The sequence below is a fragment of the Lepisosteus platostomus genome, chromosome 19, assembly GCF_059453375.1.
Source record: "Lepisosteus platostomus isolate fLepPlt1 chromosome 19, fLepPlt1.hap1, whole genome shotgun sequence".
Taxonomy (NCBI): domain Eukaryota; kingdom Metazoa; phylum Chordata; class Actinopteri; order Semionotiformes; family Lepisosteidae; genus Lepisosteus; species Lepisosteus platostomus.
Window position 1 is genome coordinate 7,571,663 of NC_142629.1, and position 26,239 is coordinate 7,597,901.

The 26,239-nt window shown below is 37.0% G+C and overlaps 1 protein-coding gene across 2 annotated transcripts in view; it reads right to left on the minus strand.

Moving 5' to 3' along the window:
- Positions 1-26,239, minus strand: part of smurf1 (SMAD specific E3 ubiquitin protein ligase 1) — a 45,918-nt gene that overhangs the window by 2,788 nt on the left and 16,891 nt on the right. The window contains exons 2-17 of one of the 2 annotated variants that reach the window (XM_088613262.1): positions 19,733-19,771; positions 17,236-17,344; positions 16,308-16,441; positions 15,779-15,844; positions 13,863-13,938; positions 12,275-12,513; positions 11,298-11,382; positions 10,910-11,056; positions 10,221-10,422; positions 9,202-9,305; positions 8,864-8,978; positions 8,454-8,632; positions 8,065-8,202; positions 6,896-7,016; positions 1,301-1,502; positions 157-232 (exon numbers count right to left, since the gene is read on the minus strand). In XM_088613262.1, the coding sequence (XP_088469388.1) occupies positions 157-232; positions 1,301-1,502; positions 6,896-7,016; positions 8,065-8,202; positions 8,454-8,632; positions 8,864-8,978; positions 9,202-9,305; positions 10,221-10,422; positions 10,910-11,056; positions 11,298-11,382; positions 12,275-12,513; positions 13,863-13,938; positions 15,779-15,844; positions 16,308-16,441; positions 17,236-17,344; positions 19,733-19,771 (2,032 nt within the window). Of the gene's footprint in view, positions 1-156; positions 242-1,300; positions 1,503-6,895; positions 7,017-8,064; positions 8,203-8,453; positions 8,633-8,863; positions 8,979-9,201; positions 9,306-10,220; positions 10,423-10,909; positions 11,057-11,297; positions 11,383-12,274; positions 12,514-13,862; positions 13,939-15,778; positions 15,845-16,307; positions 16,442-17,235; positions 17,345-19,732; positions 19,772-26,239 lie in introns of both variants that reach the window. The other variant, XM_088613261.1, reaches the window with a different exon arrangement.

A 26,239-nucleotide genomic window follows, 5' to 3' on the forward strand; every position in this document is an offset into this window, starting at 1 on the left:
AAACAACGTACCGATACCTAATCTCCTGAACTGTGACTCCCTTGCAAGAACATCCTCCCTTGCATAGTTTAAATATTCTCATGCTCCACATTCTTGAAGTATTTCCTTCACTCAATAAAGAATGCATCATTACAGATGAGGAAGAGTTTATCTTACCATGTGTGGGCTTTAGGCAGATTGTCTGTGTTGGCATCTATCAAGTGGATAGTGAACAGTCTTGGTCCTGCAGAACCTGTAGAACCTTACCAACACACATTCTAGTTAACACTGATCCAGGACTACTTGAACTTAAAATACAGCAGCAAAAAAATTCTGGAAAGTCTTTTGCTCATAATTATGCACAGACATAATGTACAATATGTTTGAGCTTATTTTAGATCAAGTTCAAACAATGAATGGGATGGTATATTACAATAAATGTGCCTTCAATTCCAAACCACTCTTGGAATTGAATGCAGGCTGTTATAGCCATATTACAAAACAGACAAGTTATCACAGCACTCCAACCCACTCATTCATGATGGAAACACTGATGTCTTCTACAATTGTTGTCCCCTACAGAGGGAGCACAATAAGACGTTTATTATTTACGGTCATCAAAACCAACATTTTCAATTTGACCTCACTGAGTTTTCAAAAGATTTGAGGCATATTCAAATGAAGTGTCAACAGTGCTAAAAGACCTAAAACACATAAAACATTTAGGATTTTAGACCTTTCTGAAAGATCATCAGCACATGTATATATAATCTGTCACAAGGTTGAGAGTTAAGTTACAATGTGTTTGCCCACTTTTCAACCCTGTAGAGTAAAGCAAGAATGATGACTGAGATATATGAAATTACATACGATACAATGACCTCCCACACCTGCTTCCTGGGCCAGTCAAAGCCTGCACTGGCACATTTCAGACAACGCTGGATTTCTCCATCACACTATCTTATGTGAAAGATAACTCCTTATGCAGGGGGAATTCTCTCCATTCTTCAGACACTCATTGTAAATCCCAATCAATGGCGTCTGCTATTATTTGTCAATCAAATCAGCGAATGGACTCACTGTCAGGTGCTGCTCGTCATTTACATTCCCCTACACATTCATGAAGTTCAAAGACTGCTTTTTTGTATTCCAGAACACAGGTCTGTCAGGATTAACTGTTATCTTAAAAATGGCTAAATGGCTACATTTTCAGTAGAAGCATGACGAAGGCAAAACATTGAGTGAAAAGAGTAGAAGGATGAAAAATGCATAAGCAGACTATAAATATACACAAATGAAGCTCAGCTTATGCGATAACCACCTTGCAGTGCCTTAAACCCTTGCAGAGGCACGCGGGTAGAGCCCGTAACAAACTGGAGAAGCCTCCCTCTCCTCTCTTCATCAAACGACTCCACTGCCTGCCAAAACCACTTGACGATGTTGCTGTCTGCCACGCAGTGTTTCAGTCGTGTGTTGGCCTTCCAGTCATTGAGGTCAATCTTCCCCAGGCCTCCAATTATCAGCTGCAATTCCAAGAAAATTACACCGTGAACAAGCTACAGTGTTAAAATACAACACTCTTTAACAGAGTCAACGTGTAACTATAGTCGAATACAATCATTTACCCTACAAGAAAGTGAAGCTCTGGTATTGAAGATTACAGATGTAATTCAAATTTCCTTCAGAGAGCACATTGACATTGTTTCGCCTTAGTTGCTCGTGGTTTTGCTAAAGCGAATTTGAAACTGAGACGCTGCAGCAGGGGCATCTGGGAGTCTTAGCTGGTGTGTCTGCAGGTGTTCCAGATCCTTTAAATCAGCAGCATCTGAAGAGCTGGTAGAAGCTGTTAAATTGGTCCAGTTAAGCCAGTAACCAGTTTAAGGTTAAGGGAGGTTAAGAGCCAAGCTGGAATGAAAATATGCAGACGTACAGATGCAGCCAGTCAAATCGAGCAGGGTACGCTGCGGTACAACTTGGTGGGCGTGTCGCAATATACCACAATATACCGTATGCAAATCAGATTATGTTAATAGTATCTGGAATCACCTTGTAAAACCGGCAGGTGGAGCTAATAAAGCTTAACCTCTCCTGTACAGCATTTGAGCGGTTTCGAATCCCGATCACTGCTGAGGGACAATCTTTATTCAATTAAGAATTTAAGTTGTATACTCTTTAGACGTTTAAATTTAAACTGTGAATTACAGCATGTTAATTATACATTAAAAAGTTGTTATATCTTATGAAAGCAAGATTGCTCAGTTGGACAAAAGTACACAACCTACCACCTTTATCATAAATATTTTAAGTATGCAAAAGTATTTTATGCATCAAAGTCTTTACCGAAGATATTATTAATAGTATTAATAATGAATGACCTTGGACACGCTGTAAACTCAAAGTATTACCGTGGTCCACATTCTTTGTAACCGTCTTTGTAAACGAAAATACTTTATTTTTTCATTGACAAAAAGTAACACCACAGCATTTCGTTGATCCGATCACGCATTTGTTTCCAATCATACAAAGTATGCCTTTCACATGCTCATAAAATATATTAATTTAGGAACATAAACATATTGCTGTATGTAAACTGTACTGTATATGGCTGGTCTTGGTAGTTTAAAGAAAAAATACACACCACTACTCCATTTCTCCCTAAACATTTTAAGCATCAAAGTCTTACATGTGATTATTTCGGAAATGTTTTTTTGTGCTCCTTATTACTGTACGTTTATATACTTTGTGAAAATTGGTTGTTTTAACCTTTTCTGCGAATATGCTCGTTATCAGAGTGGACAAAAGCATACTCTTAGAATTTGATTAATAGGGAATATAATATGGAGTCGCATATCTAAAGAAATTAATAACGATATAATTATATTTAGGTACTGTAGCACAAACAGTAGTATAAAACGTTCCATTGATACGTGTATTGCTTTTTCAGTGCATATCACATGACTGGATTGGTAGCGTGATAGCTTAAGTGACTGACTTATAAGCGTGAGGTCGGGTGTACAAATCCAGTAATCGCTATGAGTTTTCTTTTAACAAATAAACATTTCTTTGAAAAGCTAAAATAGCAAATATTATGGACACTACAGTATATTGACATTTTTTATATTTCTAAATATCACACCATGTTCGTACTGTATGTACACAGCGGTACCGCAGGGCGTAGGAAGCCGCAAGCCCCACATTAATGTTGCACATTCGCCTGGCGCTGCGGCCAAAGAGCACCCGGCTGGGGTACGCGTTGAGGGGCAGGACAGGAGTGGTAGTGATCAGGGCGAGGATTAGGAAAGCCGCTGACCGGTGCAGCTGGCTAACTTAGAAACGGGCGTACAGTCTGGGGAGATCGCCCGGTTTTTGCACCCCTGTGTCTGGTCTGCTCTGCTCTCTCTCTCGGGAGTGCTGGCTGTGCCGAATTTCACTCCACAAAGTCTGGGTCTCTGTGTTTACATTGTTTGTAAACAAACCGGTTTCACAAGTGTTTCCTCAGCTTCATCATTTTCAAAGTAGAATAGGGCAAGTCTTCCAATGAAAGACAGTCCACCTTCCCCCCACAGGCAGACTGACATGTTTTCTTAGAAAAACAGATTCACAACGCGAACCTGTCAGTCTTCTGTGTAAAAAAATCGGCTGTATCTTATTTTTTGTTTTTGTTTTGTTTCATGTTAATTTTATAAGGGAGAGTGTCATGGGAGAGAGAGACCCCCTTACTCCCATCTTGATGAAAATCGCAAATGTGTGTTTCATAAAATACTTTTATTTTTCACAATCTGACAATGCAAGACAGAATTCACATTCACTGCGCCCAACTTTTCAATGGAAAATCAAGCCCGGCTTTTCAAAGGAATTGCTTTAACTTGCTAATGCGTTACTATACCAATCCGGGTGTGGCGAGTTTCCAAATTCTCCTGACTGCCTTGGGCGAAAGGAACCTGTCTTTCATTGGAAAGCCGGGGGAGGGCTGTTCCAGCAGGAGGGTATTGTACTTCCTCTTGGGATCAAACGTGGAAAGATTAGATTGTAATCGTTTTTATTTTTTAAATCAATTTGAGAAAAGTGTTATCTATACTAAAAAGCTGTATTTATTTAATACCACTTGATAGTTATATTAATAGAGATAACAATTCAAGTTGATACTGTTTAGACTTTGAATTATTATAAACTATATTACAGCATCGTACACATTAAACATGAAAAAGTGGGTATATTTTATAAAAGCAAGATTGCTCAGTTGGACAGTATAAAGCAAGTATGATTTTAATGTTTGTAATCGCTATTCTTGCAACTACAAACATAAACTGGAATGCTACAGAACCCTAAACAGACAATACACACTTTTAGTTTAGCAGGATTTGCACGATAAGCACATTGTTTAACGGGGATGACACTACCCACGTCTATTATCACTGTACAAGACTACTTCAGCCTGCGTAATCTGCAAAGGAACAAGTAATAGGTTTATTCCATGCTGAAAAGAGAAGAGAGAAAACGCAACGTTTCGGCTGTGAAGCCTTCTCGAGGGTCTTCAGCTCAAAATGAAATGCTAAAATGTAATGTAGGCTCTGAGTGGGTTAAACTTTGATTTGGGCTTGCTTGATGTCACGGTCTTTCATCTGAAATCCTGATTGAATCCTTCTAAACTAAAAATTAGACACAAGAAGAGAAGAGGCTCTGGTGAAATTTCTCTGTGAACTAAAGAGTTAAACTGTAAAGTGTCTCCTCCTTTTAAACTTGTTAACGCAACACGGAAGATATTACCGTATTAATGATGTAGCGTTATTGGCTCACGTGGGTTTGCGCCCTACACCCTGCGGTATCGCTGTGTACATACAGTACCAACATGTTGTGATATTTAGAAATATAAAAAATGTCATTAAACTGTAGTGTCCATAATATTTGCTATTTTAGTTTTTCAAGGAAATGTTTATTTGTTAAAAGAAAACTCATAGCGATTACTGGATTTGTACACCCGACCTCAGGCTTATAAGTCAGTCACTTAAGATATCATGCTATCGATCCAGTCATCTGACATGCACTGAAACAGCAATACACATATAAATGGAAAGTTTTATACTACTGTTTGTGCTACAATACCTGAATATAATTATATCGTTATTAATTTCTTTAGATACGCGACTCCATATTATATTCCCTATTAACCAAATTCTAAATGTATGCTTTTGTCTACTCCGATAATTAGCGTATTTGCAGAATTTTTCACAAAGTATATAAAAATACAGTAATATGGTCAGAAGGAGCACGGAAAACATTTCCGAAATAACCACATGTAAGACTTTGATGTTTAAAATGCTTAGGGAGAAATGGAATACTGGTGTGTATTTTTTCTTTAAACTACCAATACCAGCAATATACAGTTTACATAATATGTTTATGTTCCTAAATTAATATCGTTTATGACCTCCAGATGCGTTATGCTCTATTCTTTTTATGCTCAGCTACTAAAAATTCCCTTTAGTTGTAAATATAAATATGCAATACTAAGCAGATTAAAACGTGCACAGTAAAGAGATTAAATGACTAAATCTTTTCACTACGGACCCTGTCGGTCATTTTGGCCAGCCAATCACGTACCGCGGTACGGTGCGGTGGTTCATGCGTAGTTGCGTGCGGTATGGGTTTGTACCGCAAACTTTGAATGGCTGCATCTGTACAGCCTCCCTGGACCAGATTAGGAAATGCTTGTCTTATAGTATGCATGTGTATTACGCATTTTTGTCTTAAAATATAAGTGTTTCTATATCGGACGTCTTATAAAGTCAACAAAATAATGTTTTAAATATGATAAAGACACTTCCACAACATAAAAAAACCTTAATGAAATTGAAATAGATGAAAGCTCAACAACCAGATATTAAACAATAATATGTCCTAAAGGATAGCAAAATTATCTTTTAAAAGTTAAAAATGGAGATCTCTATAAGAATCCAGACACAATGGGTTATACCTAACTAGTGTCAATATTTCCTCTTCCTAGATCTTCAGATAAAGGGATTTTTACTCAGATGAGCTGCATGTGAGCAAGATTGATCAAAAGAATCTGGTCTGGTTAACTTGAATTAAATTCGGGGTAAATGATTAAGTGTCAATCAACAGTTCAGAAAGATAAAATATAAGATCAGATCAGTAAAAGGAAAAGAGAGAGAGGAGTCAGAAGGATGTGCAATTTGAAGCTTGCGTCAGGAGAGAGCATCTACTTTATAATCATCCAGACAAAACCCGTTTGGAACTAAGTATATGAACCTTGGTAGAGACAGTTTGCTATTCTGTGTTTTTAGTCAATAATATGTCAGTTAAAAAGGTCTTTCCTGCTTCAGGATATTTTGCATTCTGTTTTATTTAGAAGGCAGCTTATCTCTTCTTTGGCCTCCAAGTCAAATACTTGGTAGCAGTCTGGGTTTTTCTGGGTGATTAGAACATTATAAATGTATAAATGCAGAAACATGTGTGTTGTTTTTGTTGTGTGTAGTGTTTCTGTTGTCATATTTAATAAATATTTATTTAACCAAGTGTGCCTGGATTATTACTCTTTTCACCAAAGCTATGCAAGGGAACAAAAATTAATTAGCCTCTAATTATACCAACCGCTCAGGTGTGTTCTGGAGAAATCACTTACAAGTTGGGGGTCATGAATAATTATTTTACTTATTGACTAAACTGCTCGGTCAATTCTTGATATTCACCAATTTTGTAACCCCCCATTTGTAACATTACATAACTTATTTGAATACTTAGAAATAAGAGAATAATTATTAACATAATAAAAATCTTCTAAAAACAATTTTAAAACCCTTTTTAACTAATGTTAATGTAAATTTAGTATTTACATCATCTCCACATTAAACAGACTGTCACAAAATGTGTATTGTTTTCTGTAAAATGACATTACCTCTAACTCCTTGTTATCAAAAGGCTTTAACAGATGCTGAGGAATCAACTCATTAAAGCCCTTCTGCAAGGCAAGAAACTGAGCTTCAATCCCTCTCATAAACCTCCAGTTCACATAGAGCCTGAAAAAAAGCACATTGTTTCATAAATCAAAATTCAGATGAAGTACTAGAAAACATATGTAACCATGTCTTGATTTCTACACTCAGTGCATCCGGATAGTTTGCAAAATCCAGACTAGGCTTCCGACCCACAATATTTCAAAACCCTCTGGAACTTGTTTTGAAAAGCAATTTTTGTGCAACTTCACCAGAAGAAGGTTCAGTGGGGCAAGTATGTAGTCATTTATGGAAAAACAAGGAAGTTCTTAAACATCATTGAGGGCAAAGATAGTAATGCATTCCAGTTATCTAGCTCAGGTTTACTTACAGGTAATGTAACATTTTCCCTTACAGATTAAAGACACCCAGTCGGTACACAGAGTGACAGAATCAAACAGTAAGAAAAAAGTATAATTTAAAATGAGGATCACCCAGAAAGCAACACCCCATTTTTGTTTCTGTAACAAAAATGGGGAAAGGGAAATCTCATAGACCAAATGTTCCATCACTTTCATCAAGTGAATTTAGGCAACACTTATAAATTGTGGGACAGTACTTCCTGGGTGACGCTCATCCAGTTGAGGTTGCACTAGAGGGGCTCATGCGTGGCCTTCCCAGTGAACATGTGCTTGGTGGGGGAGCTATATTGCCATTGGGGCAAGCCTTGTCATGTCATTAGGCAGGATACCCTAAGTGCTGGCGGATGGCTAGATCAGTGAAACCACAGTAATCTGGGCTTTAGCCAGCCAGGGCTGCCTCAGCTGCAACAGCGATTTCTGGGATCATCCAGCACTTGCAAACTTGCACTGATACCAATAAGAGACATCACTTCTCCAGGCAGTGCTAGTTCTCCTAATAAAGCAGTGAGGAGTTCACAAAGTGTCAAACAGTGAACAGTTCTGACACGCATTTTGGCACGCTGGAGGAGTGCATGCACAGGATCTTATATTCTGTTACCTGGCATTTCCCATCGAGATGGTAGAAAACAAAGTAGTGGCAATTATACATTTAAAAGAAGAAGTCACACTAGACAACAATCTATTAAAATTCACTGCACTTACATACTCACCTTACATACTCCTTTTTGTTCTCCTCCGTTACTGGAATGTTTCTACCATTTGGTTTGAGCTCGTGCTGGAGAAATTTGCCAAATGCATTATGCTCTACACAAAATGTATGATCCAAAACAGGGGTGATGTCATTCTCACTATAAAAAAAAACACAATTTTATTAGATTGTATTTAAGTCTAAATAGGTCAAGACTGAGAAATGAATTTCTACGAAAAGGTTTCTGGCATCCCATTTTCATGCTGTTTAACCCCAAGCTATTGAGGACTTTTTCAGGTCATCATTCACAGCAGCGTTTCACTGATGTTTTCTACCACATACAAAACTCACCAAACCTCAAGCGCTTCAGACTTAACTCACAAAATACGAAAAAAGTGCGTCCTGACTTACAGAATCCATACTAGGCTCTTGTGCAGCTCAGGATCCACGGTTTCCAGGTCTGACAGCTGAATGGGCTTTCCCAACAGCTGCTTATAGAAAGGCAGTGTAAATCCACCATTAATGTAATGTCCATGGAAAACTGCCAAGCCCATTATTCGGCCAACAAAGTGGAAATAAGACAAATGGTCCTGCAACACACCAAGAGTTTTTGTTATTAGGGCTGGAATAGCTATATAGCAAGAAAGAACACACCACACAGGGAAATACTGAGAGATCTCGCATGGTTAGCAGTACCCTTATTTTGTTCAGTACTGAACTATGTTTTCCAAAAAATACAGTAAGGAAGTTTATGCTGTTGATGACTCCAAATGATAAACTAAGTCAAATGTCTGTCCCACGAGAGCAAACATTTCACTCACAGGATTGATTGAAGAGTCAGGATTTATCTGCAGAGTGTAGATATTATCTGTAGAGTACTGGAAGAGCCCATAGTATGGATTTAACATCTCATGGCACAGGAGATACAACCACTCCCTAAACAGAGAAAAGAATGATGGAATTACATAGGATCACTGCAGCTGGTGACATTATTATAGGACCTGTCAGCTTATGAATAATAGGAAACATGAAGAAAACTAAATGTACTATACAAATGATTTCATTAATTACAATTTTAAATGTATTACTTCACTATAAAACAACTCCAAATAGGGAAGACATTTGACATCCCCAGTCATAGTCTCATTGACACACTCACCGAGCCACACCACCATAGTCTAGCCCTTCTTCACCACGAAATTTCACCATCAGCCGTTTCTTCAGGTCTTTGGGCCTCATTTTCATGATCTGCCTGTAAGACTCCTAGAAGAACAATAGGCTAATAAAATATCACGGACAAAATATTGCAGATTAAATCTGCAAAATACATTTAAAAAACATCTGCAACACACATAGAAACAGACAATACACTGAGTAAAAAAAAACACAATTTAATTTATTTTGATCTCAATTATTTATATTTTCATGACACAAAACAATATTAATAAGAGGAAGAGCTGTTGTGCTGAACTGAGAATGTCTCAGGTTGGTCATTCATCCACAGCACAGAATATCCTTAAATTTAGAATCTCAGAATCCTGACCTGTTCCTCAGCAGACGTGTGTAACTATGTCTGCAAAGATACACTGACATCTGCTGGTGGCACTCACATAAAATACAAAGATATCAGGAATGTGAAGCTTCAGTTTGAAAGAAAATTACATTGCAGTTTGAGCAGGCTTTCTAGGTTGATTCATAACAACCGCCCTTAAGAGCTGGAGAAGCTCATTGGACCAGTGAGACCAGTAATGAGCTGCTATAGGTCATTCTGAACTGAGCTGGAACTAATTTAAACAATCTCCAATCCTGGTCCAATCCAGTCTTTTACGTCATCCAAAAAGTTAGGAAATACCTATGATTTATTAATCAAATAGATTAACAAGTATTCTGGTCAGTTAGAACTGTATTATCTATAAATTATCTATACATTCATTATCTATAAATATATCTAAAAATTATAACCCAATTTATCTATAAATTACTTCGATTAACCAATCACCAGCTTAAACCTAGAAATAGGCTACTCAATGGTGATTTATAACACCTGTTATATGGTGGCTCTCTAGGAGAAAAGTAAAATTTCCAGCTGATGTTCTCCTCAAGAGCCAAAAACAACGCATCACTCCCGGATGTTAAGCAAGCCAAGCCTACACACGCAGCGCAGTTCTGAGACCTCACCTCAAATATCTCCTCCCGGGAAACTTCAATCCGACAGTGCCCGGCCTGGGGCTGCTGCAGGGATAGCTCGTGCCGGAGCACTTTGAGTTTCTGCACCAGGTCCCTCTCGTAGCGCACGGGCACCTCGCCCTCCCCCTCCTCCACCGACACCTCGGTTTGCGTGGGCAGAGTCTGGCTGGACTCCTTCACCTGAGACTGCTGGCTGTGGCACCACAACAAACACGCTCTTCAGACACAGATTCACGGACTTATACCGTAATGATCAGACCTCCTAATACCGGCAGGGCCACAAGCACAGAAATAGATGGGAATAACTAACAGTTCAACTGAAACACAGTCGAAAAAAGATATTAGAATTAAAGTGCATATGCGTATGCCTTCCCATCGATACGTTCTGCATACAGCAAACAGGTGAATATGAATCGTAATTTAAATAACATTTTGGATACATAATGCAAATGTTTTTATGAAACACTAAAATGCTGGGTTGGGACATTTCTGATAAAATCTATACACATATTGGACATTATCATTACGTAACTAAAGATTGATGCAGACAATTGTGCATCAAATATCAGCTTAAAAGGTAACTGGTTAATCCATTTGTTACCTCTAATATACTGATTATTAAGATGGCTTTGTCTTAATTTGATTTTACAGTCCAGGTATCACTGGGTAGAAGTGTTTACCTCATTATATGGTGTAACCTAGGGTCAGTGAATTGTGTTGTTCTGTTGTTGTGGTCAACAAAATATATTCTTCCTGACACTGTACTTCTGACCTCCCAGCCAGGGGGCAGAGGCCCTAGATCTTCACAGCTCACACTGTTGAGGTCTCTGCAGGAGGAATGACATAGAGACGTGCTTTAATATTTCACTCACACAAACTGTGGACACACAAAGATGTAGAGGCGTGCACACCAGAGGAGATGTCCAACTATCCCATGTTACTGCTAATGGAATTGACTATTTAAACTTTTTTTAAAACATTTTTACATTTTCCCCTGTCAGGTAAAAACAACTTGGTAAAGCCACTCAGAAACTTTAATTATATGACACTAATCGGTTCTTAACCTACCTTGGTATTCGTGGGTCATGCCAAGTACTTACACCAGTCTGTGTGTGCAGAAAATAAACCTGGCCTTGTACTGTTGTCCTTTGCTCTGTGGGAAAAGAAATAATTTCTGATCAATTTACCAGCTTAATAATTCTAAAATGTGGAGTTAAAATCACATATAATCACATGTGAATAATTTAATAGTGAAATGTTTATTTGAAACCATTCACCCTTTAAATCCAAAAAGTTAAAGTACAGAGTTTGTTAGTGCTGTGCAATGTAATTCTTGTTCCATAAAAAACTCACTGGAAGGGTATATAACCACTTTAAAAATTAATTGCCATCCATTCAGACAACTTAACAGAGCTTATCTGTTTCTACAAATCTAAGCTCTTAAAGCCAAAAACAAATAAAAACTATGCATTATAGAACCCTTCTGTGAAACAAATCTGAACGGAGTAGGATATCCAGTAAATCTTTCATAATTTCTTCTAACAATACACAATTGGTTTTTCAAACTGAATAATTCAGAATCACTATTTTTCACAATTTCCAAATTTGGAGTCACCACAGGATGAGTGAGAATATGTACTCTTTCTCCCCAACAAGTGGGCTGCCAGACTCCTTCTGCATGTTTCATGCCGGCAGGCCTACGGTGACATACCCCAAAAAGGAGTAAGCTGTCAGCATGGTGACGAGACACCTCGCTCACTGACAACGCTGTAAATGTATAGATTTCTTTTAGTACAGGTATCGCAAATGTTCAAAGACTAATTAAAGCCCACTCACGAGATAGGGGTGCCCTACAAATCCCAGCCTCAAAAGGCTAATGGCATAGGACGGATATGAACAGATCACAACCTGCTCTTACAACAGGTGACTTTCCTGGTTTAGCCATGTGAGAGCTGCTTTCTTGCCCATCATATAATGCGTATAGTCTCTCCCAAAGATAAAGAGTGCTACCAGCTTCCTTTGAGAATAATGCAGAAATGGCTCACCGTAACCCTCAGGGAGCTCAGGTGACTGATGCCCATGTGGTCGGTTTTGAGGAGTGTGCGCATGACCTCTGGGCTCCTGATTTCTGATCCGTTGTGCCTGAAGTCTTTGTTCTTGACTGGGCGATTCCAGAAAGCGGCAGCTGCCCCCTCCTGCAGCTCCTGTGCTGTCGGTGTATGGCAGAGGCTCCTCCATGAAGCAGCTTAGTGGCCTTCCTGGTCCCGAATCTTCATACACTGGTCTAGGAAAATCCAAAGCACATCTCCCTCAGATGGCACGCCCTACGTTCCGTAATTTAAACCGCTCCTTTTTTAATTAATGTGCTCCAAGTGATGTTTCAAAACTTCCCACGTGTGATTAAATGGCAAGATATGTGATTTCAAACTTTACCTGTTAAGCTTGAAGACCCTGCTCAGAAATATGGGATTTCACATTTACATTTTTATACAACTCATATTCATGTGGACCTGCTGGTGACTTATGCTAATCCTTGAATGTGTATATCCTGTAATATATATATATAATTTTAAACTTAATTAGCGATGAAAAGATTTACAAACAGAACAAGTCCAAAACAGCAAAATAAACGTTTGCTTTCATCTTTGATTACATTATGTTCATACATCCTTATAAAATAAACTACATTATGCCAGCAGATATGGGGTGTTATACAAGAAAATACAGTTGTTTAATGAGAAAAACAACAAACAACAAAATAGTCTACGCAGAAATATCACTGTATATTTGCTCATAAACTGAAATCAGGTCTCAGTGGGGAGATAAAATGAATCCATTAAAATGGTATGTTCAAATTTATTATATTGTTAAGGGTTGCATGTACAGATTTCCAGTATTTTTGTATTTCTGGGCATGACCAGAATATGTGTGAATGCGTCACAACTTGCTCTCCACATAACCTCCAACACTGTGAACTGCTGCCTTTTTGTTTGGCTTGAATTTTAGGGCTGCTAAAAAAACGGGTCAGATTCTTCCAACAGAAGTTTCTCCAGGTCTGTGAACGAGTAGAGCCTTGTTGAATCTGTAATTCCACTGATCTACAGAAATTATTGTATTGATTTCTTTTTCCCATTTTATTTAATATATATTAATATAATTGAATCTTTTTTCATATATTTGATACGATTGTACATCTTTGATATTTTTCTCAAGTTACCCTGCTGATAAGTAGCTATAAAATTATCAAGCAGTTTGTTGCCTTCCTTTATATATTGTTGCTTTCTCCAGCTGTTTATATAATATCTGATTTATAGATATCTGTAAAAATCTTTTTTCCAGATTGAATTGTTGTGATAGATCTTCAAAGTTTTTCAAATGATCCCGTTTCATCATAGTACATATTGCTGTAATCCCTTGCGTTGCCCAAATCCTAAATCGTGTGTCAGGTTTCCCAAGGAAATCTGAATCGAAAACTATCCACCATAATTTTTTTCATAACTGAATATTATTTCAATAAATCACCAACCAGAACAATCACCGAATAGAAACCTATGAACATGTTCCATATTTGACCAGTAGGTGGCAGTACTCAATCAAAGAAGCTTAATATTCTTTTTTTTTTACATTATTTACCCTTCATTTTCTAAAAGTCCTCTGCAATCCACCACTGGTCCTCCACTACCTATCCGGTCCCGGGTCTGTAGACTTACTGAAAAAAAGGTAAATTTGGTTCGTTGTAGAAAACAATTTATTATTATTAAAACATTTATCATTTTTTAATGCTATTATTTAACATAAAAGCAACAAGATAATCTGACAAAAGTTAAATTTCTTACAAAATACACCATATTTCCACCCCCTAGTTTGCTTTTGAACGTTTTCTGGACATACAGTGCAGTCCATAAGTATTTGGACAGTGACACAATTTTTACTGTTTTGGCTTTGTACTCCAGCACATTGGATTTGAAATAAAACAATGACTATGAGGTGCAGAATGTCAGCTTTAATTCAAGGGTATTTACGTCTATATTGGGTGAACCATATAGGAATCACAGCCCTTTTTATACATAGCCCCCCCATTTCATGGAACCAAAAGTAATTGGACATATTAACATAATCTTAAATAAAATTTAGGATGTTTGCAAATTCTTTGCAATTGATGACTGCCTGAAGTCTGTGACCCATAGACATCACCAGATATTGGGTTTCTTTCCTGGTGATGCTCTGCCAGGCCTGTAATTCAGCTATCTTCAGTTCCTGCTTGTTTCGGGGGGTTTTGCTTTCAGTCTTGTCTTCAGTAAGTGAAATGCATGTTCAACGGGACTCAGGTCGGGTGATTGACTTGGCCACTCAAATACAGTCCACTTTTCGGCCCTGAAAATCTCCATGGTTGCTTTAGCAGTATGTTTGGGGTCACTGTCCTACTGCAAGGTGAAACGCCATCCAATGAGTTTTGAGGCATTTGGTAGGATCTTAGCAGATAAGATGCTTCTGTACACTTCAGAATTCATCCTGCTGCCGCCGTCTGCAGTCACATCATCAATAAGGACAAGTGAGCCAGTTCCACTGGCAGCCATAAATGCCCAGGCCATGACACTGCCTTCACCATGTTTCACAGATGAGGTGGTATGCTTCGGATCATGAGCAGTTCCATTTTTTCTCCATACTTTTCTCTTTCCATCACTTTGGTTCAGGTTAATCTTCTTCTCATCTGTCCATAAGGCTTTGTCCTAGAATTCTTAGAGGCTTTTTATGTAACCTGGCCTTTCGTATCAGTGGTTTGCATCTTGTGATGAACCCTCTGAGATTATGCGGGTGTATTCTTCTCTTTATGGTAGTCTTTGAAACATCTATGCCTACATCCTGGAGAGTGTTCCTGATCTGTACAACAGTTGAAAAGGGTTTTTTCTTCACGATTGAAAGTATTCTTCGGTCATTCACTACTGTGGTCTTCCGTGGTCTACCAGGTCATTTGCTATTGCTAAGCTCACTAGTGCGTCCTGGCTTCTTAACAATGTACCAAACAGTTGATTTTGACACATCTAATGTTTTGGCTTTGTCTCCGATTGATTTATTCTAATTTTTCAGCCTTAAGATGGCCCGCTTTAATGGCATTAACACTTCTTTGGTCCTCATGTTGAGAGACAACAGCAACAGACTCCAGATGCAAATGCCACATCTAGAATCAACTCTAGACCTTTTGTTAGGTCTCCTGTGCATGAACTAATGATGCAACAACACACAGCCGGCCAAGAAACAACTGAGCAGCCAAATGTCCAATTACTTTTGGTCCCCTAAAATGGGAGGACTACGTATAAAAAGGGGTGCGATTCCTATATGGTTCACCCAATATAGATGTAAATACCATCGAATTAAAGCTGACATTCTGCACTTTGATATCCAATGTGCTAGAGTACAGAGCCAAAACAACAAAAATTGTATCACTGTCCAAATACTTGTGGACTGTGTTTTCTTCTTTACAGAGTACTCTGACATTGCTTTACTCGCATAATAAAAATAACGCTTTTTTTTTTTTTACAGGTCCTTACCTACAATTTGACCCCGAACTGTGTCGCTGTCAGTGGGGTTTAATTTGCATAGATCCAAACGCTGATCTGTGGGCGAAAAAAAATTAAGTGAACTGAAAAATATCAGGTTTAAAGCTGCACTTCAGTTAATACAATAACAATAAAATACCTTACAACAGCTGAATAAAACCTTTCAGCAAAATATCTTACTATTCATTACAACATGTTAAAACACAGAAAATGCTAAAAAAAAAGGGGGGGTCAAAGTTGATAAGCCTTATATTATATTTATCTGACTTGCTTAGATAATCAGTTTAGCAATGGCCTTTCATGTCTCGCTACATACTGATGTACGAAATGTCATAAAGTTAAAGAATTATGACTGCATTTATACAGAAAACTATGAGTAAGATAATTGTCTTTTGTTGAATTAGAGCTTTTGTTAGATTTTTTTTACACTTGAACGATTAATCTATCTATTCATTAAGTAAAAGTAATAAAAGGTTGAATGTAGGTTTACTGCAGCTCCTTGTCTGAGGTGTAAACGTACAGCCAGTATCCTTTAGCCTGCTGATGGCGTTGGACAGCAGTCTCACACAGCCCAGGAAGCCAGCTCCCTGTTTCTTATGGATTTTCTTGTGGTTCCATACACTGATGGTTATGGAATCGGTTTTCCCAATATATCTAGTCAAGGAGAGAAAGAGCACAGTTTTGTGTCAATACAAAGGACAATATATTTTCAAATACAACAGGACATTAATATCCACCTTTAAGTCAAGAAAAACTGTGGCAGGTATTTTTTCCATTAAACAAACAATATTCTTTTCTTTGTTAAAGACAATAACATGTTGTCAAGTGTATTGCCTGGAAAACAATAATCAATAAATATATTTCATGAGATGGATCATACAAATATTGTGGTATATAAAGAGCTGGTCAGTATGCAGAAGACATGATTAATCAATTCTTTCCACAAAATATTATGAGGCGCCAGAGGTAGTCTGCACTCATTGATACATTACAGCACCACTATGACATGGGGAATTTCTAGGAGAAAAAAAAATGCTAGCATTATCTTGTCTTTGCCAAATGTGATATACTGGTAGAACTGTTTTCATTGCAGGTTTTTCTTCTAGTTAAACAAAATCATTGAATGTTTGTCTTTCCATCAATAGCTCTTTTGAGTATGTAATTATTTTGCAAAATAACTAAAATTCATCCATCAGGTATGTTTTGCTACCTTGTAACTCCTTAATGAAATATTGTGTGGTTCAACAATTCTTGCACAATGCTGAAACTGGTTCATCAGCGAAAATGAACCACAAACTGCCACTGTGAAATGATGCCATCTCTTTTGCCGTTGCACAATTATGCAGCTGATTACTTCTCATTGTGACTCCTGACCTGTCGCAGTAGCAATCACAGGCTTCTCTTGGCTTATTCTCAAAGTCCACTCTAGAAAAAGTTAAATCACTCACAGGTCATAATGCTGGTTCCACTTGGGGTCCAATGTGCTCTTGACTGTGTCTGTGGAATGGCACTGTCCGGATCCATCTACTACTACTTTAGCGAAAGGGTCAGGTAACCCTGTGACAAAACACATGAGGAGCCTGAATCATCTTACAAAAAGAAGGCAGTGTATGCAACAAGACAGAATGTGAAAGGAGTGTGTATATAACCCAAAACGTATTAGTCAGTTATCACTTATAATTAAATTATAAGCCCCTGATTAGATGCATGACACAAACACGTCTCCGGAAAAAATATTACAGCTCTTAGATATTCACTGACAAAACACTAACCGAAATGTTCTTGGTGAAATAAAATCACCGAGAAGTAACACTAGGACAATGAGGACAATTAAGAGAGATCGTCTAAGCAGTGAATTCCTTGGTCATTAACAAACTTGTTTTGATAGCTGCAGGTCTTTCAAAGCAGGCAGTGCATGACATTCTGCTTTTATCAAATGAGAGTGCAATTCTAAGATTATAAAAGCCTTTTTTTGTTCTTTTTGTAATACTTGCATCGACCGCTGTGTGTAATATGCTTATTGGCTCTTGAAATGGGAGTATACAGTAGAATATTGTAATTCAATATTCCCGGAAGATACAGTTTCACGTCATCATGAACCTCAGCTTCAGCTACAGTGATGCCTCCACCCACCTCCTCCTCCATTCCCCCCCACTCTGAAATACTGTCAGGTCCTACAATGTTAATTCTGTTCAATTTATTTTTTTTAAAACTGTTGACCGCAGTCAACAGAGCATTATTTTAAACTACTTCTTTCCACGCAAATATATTTCCAGCAAGTTTCAGTTCCAATGGGAACCATTAATGTCTATTTAATTTCTCACACAATCTTTAGAGCAAAAATTCATTTCAATGTAAGATGAAACAATGCTATATTTGGAAATGTAACCAATTCCAAATATAATATCTCGGTGAAATCTGTCGACAATAACTATTTAACAAAGATTATATGATTTGTCACTTCACAGCCTTTAGACTTCATAAGTCTTAAGGGCCCTGTATAACAGGTGGGGATACCTTTCCATGCTTCTCAGAAAAGTCTTATATATGTAATTGTTACAAGTACAAGCGGAATTGTTAAACCATTCAAGCTGCTCTTGAAATACAAACAAGTTGATGCTTAGACCAAGTCGTCATGCAGTTACTTGTCCCCAGAAGTCATTAAAAAAATTCAGGCCTGTGATGCATTACAGTCATGTGTAACGGATTCACACTTGAACTTTAGCTGTGACTAATTAAATCCAGTTTCATAAATTCAATAGCCATCAACCATTTTCTTCACAAAACACTAATGACACCATATCAAATGAAAGCCACCTCTTTTAAAAAAATTCTCTTACGACTTAAAAGTGGATGGAAATGACATATTGTTGCAGTAAGGGGAGCAGCTGGGTTAGCTCGTTTGCATTTCTCAGCTTAATTACCTTGTTCTGACGGTTTAAACACAACGAGAAATGTCTTGGTGCATTGACACAGCTGCCTTGGCCAAAGTTACAGATGACAACAGGAATGGCACCATTAGTTAGCTCAGGAGAAACTTACAGTTAAACCATAAAGTCAGGCATACTTGAACATCAATATTTATGAGTGACCAGCTGGTATTCCAGTGAGGTCATTATGCCAAGCTCCACGATATGTATCATGAGGACAAAACAGGTGTCAGGAAAGGATAAACATAAAAAGGAAGCAGAACAGACAGCAACAACATACATCATCATCCTGATCACAAGAAGAATGTGAGAGTTTTCCCTTTCTTTTGGGTGGAAACCAGATTCAGTCCAGGTATTCTGAACCCACAGGACTTCTGACCCTTACAATTATGACACATTGTTATCTGGAAATTCTGATTTCCTTTGCTGTGTAATCTACAGGTTGAAATCAGCTCTACTGTTAGAGTGACACCTTGTTTAGAGTAGGAAGAACTGTAACCATGCATTTGTGAGCATCTGTTAAGACAAGGAGACTTAATCCTGGTTAGGCTTGGTTTTTAATTAGACAGATTCCCCTTTGGCCTGTTAAGGGGGGCTGAACTTTGGGATTTTCTGTAGAAGGCAGAATAATGTCAGTAGAAGGCAGACCTCTGCTACTCAATGAATTGTACATATATTTAGTAGAGAAATACTAAATGAATTAATGAAGTACTTGTGCTGTCCATGTTTGGGCCTGGTTATTGCACTGTGCTGAAGAAAAAACAACACTTGCCACCTAAAACTCAGTACTCCTTGACTTTAGGGGGTGGAATTATTAACTTTATGATTTGCTTGCATAGCACTATGGTATCTTGACCCCTTTCTCATCCAATTCTTATTTTTAGACAGATTTAATAATCTTATATTTTGAGTATATTATATATCCCATAACTCTTTACAATATAAAGAAAATAGCAATTTGTGTAACAATTTAAAAAAGAACATGAAAAGATCAGGTTGGATTGATTTTACTTACTGAAGAAATCCTTCTTTGCCAGATTCTTGGCACATAATACTAAAAAGAGAAGAAAAAAAATAGTTAGCACCATTTTATTAAACTGTTTTCAAATTTAAATTTAAAAATGAATTATTTTTATCCCTTTTAAATATGTTATTTGAAAAACAAAAAATGGCGATTGCAGCAGCACACAATCGTTCTCAAAAATACATTCCAATTATTTGTATACAACATCTCAAAATCCTAATTTTACATTTATGAGCCACCTTTCCAAGGTATTTCTTTGAACATAAAATAAGTTGCCTTTCCTGCAGTCTCAGAAAATCTTGCTAGAAGAAAATTACTACTCATTGGACAACAAATCTATTAATTCTTCCAATTTATTCTCCCAAATGACCAACAAAGCAACAGAGCACATCATTTAAACTCAGTCCAGACAGACCCCTGAGGAGGGAAGAAAGCAGAATAAAAAGCAGCTTGCATCTCTTCTTTATGAAAAACACTTATAACCTCATGTGTCCTGCTGAGTGGTTGTGACATTCTTACCCAGTCTTAACTCACCATCTACCTGACCAGCCAGGCATTCAAGCACATTTCACAGAAGACTACAATTACTTTTTTGATGTTTAAGAAACATTTTTAGCATGAATTTCTCTGGAGTGTCTGCAAATTAAATTGTATTTATTGGCTTCACATACTACTTCAGTGGGTGACAGATCATGGATTAAGTCCTACAGTATCTTCATTTAACTGTCTTAGTAATGCAGTGCAAGTGCACTTATTTAATACAATTTGACATTTACCTAACAGATAATTAAAAGAGAAAATATTCATGCTGTATTAATATATAATTTCTTTCCCAGTATGTATATTGAGCAAAGGCTTAAAATGGCTATGGCACCTACATTTAAAAAGTGGTCAGGAGCCCTAAGGACTTAACATCTACTTATCTATTTACAGTTTGCCTTTCTGGCAAAACATCTGGAACAACTGGTGGCCAGTTAAGAAAGGATAAACTTTAATTATAATATCGTCTTGTATCTAATATAATCTGTGCCTTTAATGTTCACATGACAAACGTACAGGAATCATACATTTCCAAGAAATCCCTTTATTAGTTTGACTCTTATTTGAATCCAGAAGCCAATTTGTAAATTTTTACTTTTAAATCTGACCTTATTCCACTTTAGAGTGTTCCACAGGGGTCTGTGCTGGGTCCTTTACTTTTTAGTATGTACATGTTGTCTTGTGTTCAGATTATTCACCATCACTGCAATTCTAATGACTCTCAAAACTATTTGACAGGACATCACAGATAAGACTTATCTCTTAGATGGGCTGGGCGATATGGCCTAAAACTTATATCACGGTATAATTTTTTATTTTGGACGGTAATGATATACATCACAATATAGAATTTTTTCTCATAATTTAAATAGAACATACTTTAAAAGTACAAGACTTGGATAGTACGTTTTTAATGCCTGGAGTTAACTATTAGGTTATTATTAACTGTTGGTTAGCAGTTCCTTTAGTATTTTTGAAATTTCACATTAAACTGAAGTAAAAGTAAAACATTTTAAAAACATTTTTATTTTGCAGAACCGACACAGTACAATAAACTCATGAACATGAATTATATAGATATGTAATTGTTCAAATACAATTCTTATAAACTTAAATATGTAATAATTAAAACAAAATAAAATTACAAAACTAAGTTAAAAAATATTCAAGCACTAAAGTAATAATAACTAAGTTTTTAAAGTAAATAATAAATAAGTTTTCAAATGGCTGCTTAGTGTAAAAATCTTAAAAAGAGGGTGCATTGCACACACTAGGTTGTACTTCAGGTTACAGATTAAATGCCAGAAAGACAATTTCCAAACACAAACCATTTTCCAAACAACCAATGAAGCACTCTTCTTTTCAAAAATTTTGTCGCTTGTTCCCGTCTCGCTAACGCTGCCTTTCTCCAGTTCTCCGCGTATTTGTGCTTGCAGACAGGCACACCGAACACGTGCGTTTGTGTTCATGGAAAGGGGAAGAGGAAGACCGCGTGTTTTTATTGGCCACAATGACCTCAGATGCGCCATAAACCAGACGTCTGAACCACCGAAGATAAAAAATTCTGAATATTTCCAAATTTCCAAATATCAGCAAGATTAATATTTTCAGAATGACATAATTGGAGCTAAAATACGGCCTAATTTATGACGGGTCAATAGTAAAAATAGTAAAAAATTTCCAAACCCTGTTCTGCGACTATGCTGGCAGCGCAATCTATCTAAACATCAAAATCCATTCTCTACCGGTATAAATGTTATAGCCAAATCCATACCGTGGCACATATTTCTACCGGTATACCATCTATACCGCCCAGCCCTAGATATAGAATAGATATAGATATATAGTATATGGACACAACAGATCTTGAGCGAAACTAAAACAAGATCCCAACATCAGCTTCTTAAAGACTTCAATTGTTGCACAGCATTAATGGAAGCTAGAGATCTTGGTATTTCTTTTGACCCCGTATTACAACTTAAAGCGCAACTTACATCCACCTGTATAAGAACTTTGCTTTTTAAGACCCTTGTTCTGCCTGTTTGATTCTGAAATATTGACATGTGTTTTCAATTAGCCAGCAGCCATGTCACCCTGTAACTCACAACTGGCAACCCACTGAAGCTCAGCAAGTGTGAGCCAGGTCAGTACCTGGATGGGAGACATCCTGGGAAAAACTAAGGTTGCTGCTGGAAGCGGTATTAGTGGGGCCAGCAGGGGCGCTCACCCTGCGGTCTATGTGGGTCCTAATGCCCCATTATAGTGACAGGGACACTATACTGTAAACAGGCCTTCAGATGAGACGTAAAACCGAGGTCCTGACTCTCTGTGGTCATTAAAAATCCCAGGGCGTTTCTCGTGAAGAGTAGGGGTGTAACCCCGGCGTCCTAGCCAAAATTTCCCATTGGCCCTTATCAATCATGGCTTCCTAATAATCCCTGTCTATGAATTGGTTTCATTACTCTGTTCTCCTCCCCACTGATAGCTGGTGTGTGGTGAGCATTCTGGCGCACTATGGCTGCCATCGCATCATCCAGGTGGATGCTGCACATTGGTGGTGGTGGAGGAGAGTCCCCATTACCTGTAAAGCGCTTTGAGTGGAGTGTCCAGAAAAGCGCTATATAAGTGTAAGTAATTATTATTATTAATTAAGATTACACTACTGTGCCTTACTTATTGTTATGCCTTTTTTACTGGGTTCTCCGAGATACTAAATAGGCTTCATTATGTCAGTATTTAGCAGCCTGTGTATATACTTAAAGTACTCCACATAAACACATAACTCTTCCTCTATAAATTGTGCTAGCACAATGTATATTGGTAATTTGCATATTGATAAACTTGGTAATATTTATTGGTAATTGTTTCATTTAAGTGCAGTTTTATGTAAATTCAAATATGCTTCAGTCATGGCATATTGTTTATCTACTAAATGGTGACACCCCCACAACAAACTCTTCATTATATCATTACATTGTGTGAGAGACATCCAATACCTGTAAACTGGGACTGAAACACAAATGCATTATATGGGTCGGATTACAATTCCAAAATCAGGTGTCCCTTATACATGCTTGAAGTATTTATTAAATCTGCTAAATCACAACTGTCATGAAGAGTTAGTTCAATGTCCTTTAAAAAGCTTATATACAGGTATGCACATATTCAAAACAAAATCAGACCAGTAACCTAGAAAACTTGTTTGTAATGAAGTAAAAAATATTTTGTAGCACACGTTATATTGTACTGCACTTAATTTTACATTATTATTTTTAAATAGATGAAGACTTACATTTAAGTCCATGCTGACTAACACTGATGTTTTTATTTTGATCAGATTAAATCCAATTTTTAAGATTTAAGGAGAACATCAACAGTTAGCCAAGTGTAATTATTTGCCCTATTTATTTAATCTGAAAAATTATAAACATTTGTAGCATTGAGTACATTAGGGTATAACAGTTCTTTAATCATCTTTCCTATAACATTAAGGCAGTAGTATGGTATAACACTGTAGTATTTCACAGACTATGTGTAATGTAACAAGTCACTTCATATAAAGGTCATAAGAAAAAACTCCTATCATGAGTGAAAACCAAGAAGATTAACAAGTGCTTTTTGTTGATTTATCGCTATTCCTATCATTATTATACATACCATGAATACAGGCCTCTAGGCAGAATCATCAAACCCATTATTCAAGTGCCATTTCCTCCCCAGTTATAGGTTTTTAACTAAAATAGAATTTCCACACTGCAAAAAGCATGAATATCAATCTGACTGGATAATTACTTTCACACAAAATTTAAATATACAAGAGAGTGTATACTCATCAAACTTGGATTTATTCCACTAACTCCAATTCAATTCCCTACTCAGATCATTCCAATTCCTTTAATTACAATTCTTCATGTTCAATGAAATCAATTAGAATTTCATCCATTATTAAATCCAATCATTATAAAATGGCAATCATGTAATTCAGAATCTAAACCTGAAAGATAATTCCTAGAAACAAATATTTGAAGAAAATTTGGAAGAAAATTCACTCACATAACATTTTGTTTTTTTTTCCCACTTAAAAGAACAACAATAAGAACAATAATAATAATAATAATAATAATAATAATAATAATAATCTGCCTAGTCATAAATATCATTTAGCAATTCTTGAACCTTTCCAGAGACTTTCAATTTCATTCCGTGTTTCAGTATTTTTAATATTTGTATAGTGTATTGCATTATAGGAATAACAGATATTCAGATTTGTCAAATCTGACCTCAAGCCTCCCATTTTCCACATGATTACACATTCTTCTATTCTAGCCTGTTATGTTCCTAGAAAAAAATATTTGCCATTGAACTTAGAGATGTATTGAAAAAAAGGACCCTTCTATCAAAATCCTAACCCCATATTTTCTATTGCAGCAGCAATTTCCATTATTACATAAAGATTAAATGGGAATCCATTAGGAGAAATAACTGGAGATACAATATGCAAGGTTGTAGAAAACCATAATTATGGATACTTTATTGCATTTTATCTAGTAGTTTGGTATTTACTGCAACTAAAGCAATCATTTGACTTTCAGCTCCCACTGGTTCCTAATTACAGTTATTTACTGTAGAGAGGATTAGAACAAACTTGTTCAGACTAAACTGGAGAGCTTCACTGAAAAGATCAAATTTGTTCTGAAACATCTGGTACAATAGATGCTTTCCATTCATGGGTTTCCCTTTGCTTAATAGTAAATTTACTGAGGCAAACCTTTGTCGAATTATGACCCCTGCGCTAGACTAACTGCAGGTCAGCATGCCCACATACGGTAGGATGATGTAGATAAACCGCAGAGACAGTCTGCTCTTGTCACACAAAGTTATTCCACTCGGCTCACCTTTTGGACCTGCTTATATTTCTGTTACAGGTGTCCTTATCTGGGTCAATGTAAACCAAAAGAAAAACAATTGGTAGTATGTTTGGCGAAAACAGGAACATTTTGTCTTGCCAATAAAATGAATTTATTGCATATATTCAGCAAGGAGAGAGCTGGGATCAACAAGTTGGCTGCTTGTTGAAAGAAATGTGAAGACAAAATAAAAACGTGTTTCTAGAAGTGCTCTATATGTGTGTCCTATCCACGATTCTATCATTAAAAAGATGGAGACATCCATCGATATTTGAATCAATGTCAGGGAAATGTGGGCCTGCATAACAAGTGAAGGCTGTGCAACTTAATGGAACATTAATCAGAGACCACAGGTGCAAGCCGAGATATACCACCAACAAGAAAAGACGGCTTGATACACATTTAGTATTTATAATGTAAAGTTGTTTGAGAATTGCCATCAGACAACCACAAGGCTGAAAATGATTTTTCTAATAAACGTGTCCAAGACCATACTATAAACTAGAACTATCAGGAGAGAACTATATCTAGCCTTATTTATTACAATGCAATTGGAGACTACATGGTAAGAACAATGCTGATTAACCATTGCTTTACCAGTATTTCGTAAGTATTAGTAATAGTTTCCAATATCACTCAGGTGATGTTTGTTGCAAAACCCCATGCAGAATTTTAGAGTTTTTTTTCTCCTTTTTGAAGTGACAGGAAGGATATTGTTGAGCCATGGACATTTTCTCTCATCTCAGTCACTGAACTTTTCTAAAGTTGCTATTGCCCTCACAGCAACATCACTAACTGGTTTCCTCCTTGACCAACTACTCGGTTTGGAGGGACAGCCTTATCGTGGCAGTGTCAGGATGCCTTTCATTTCTTACTGATCAAGTCTACCACAGTGAAAGAGATATTAAGGCCTGCCAAATGTTTCTCATTTTAACCCTGTTTGCACTGAAAGCTCCTGAGTTTTCATGACTGAATATTTCATTCCACAATTCATTAATTGAGAAAACTCTGAAATCATGTGAACCACTGTAATAGCCACTATTATAAGACA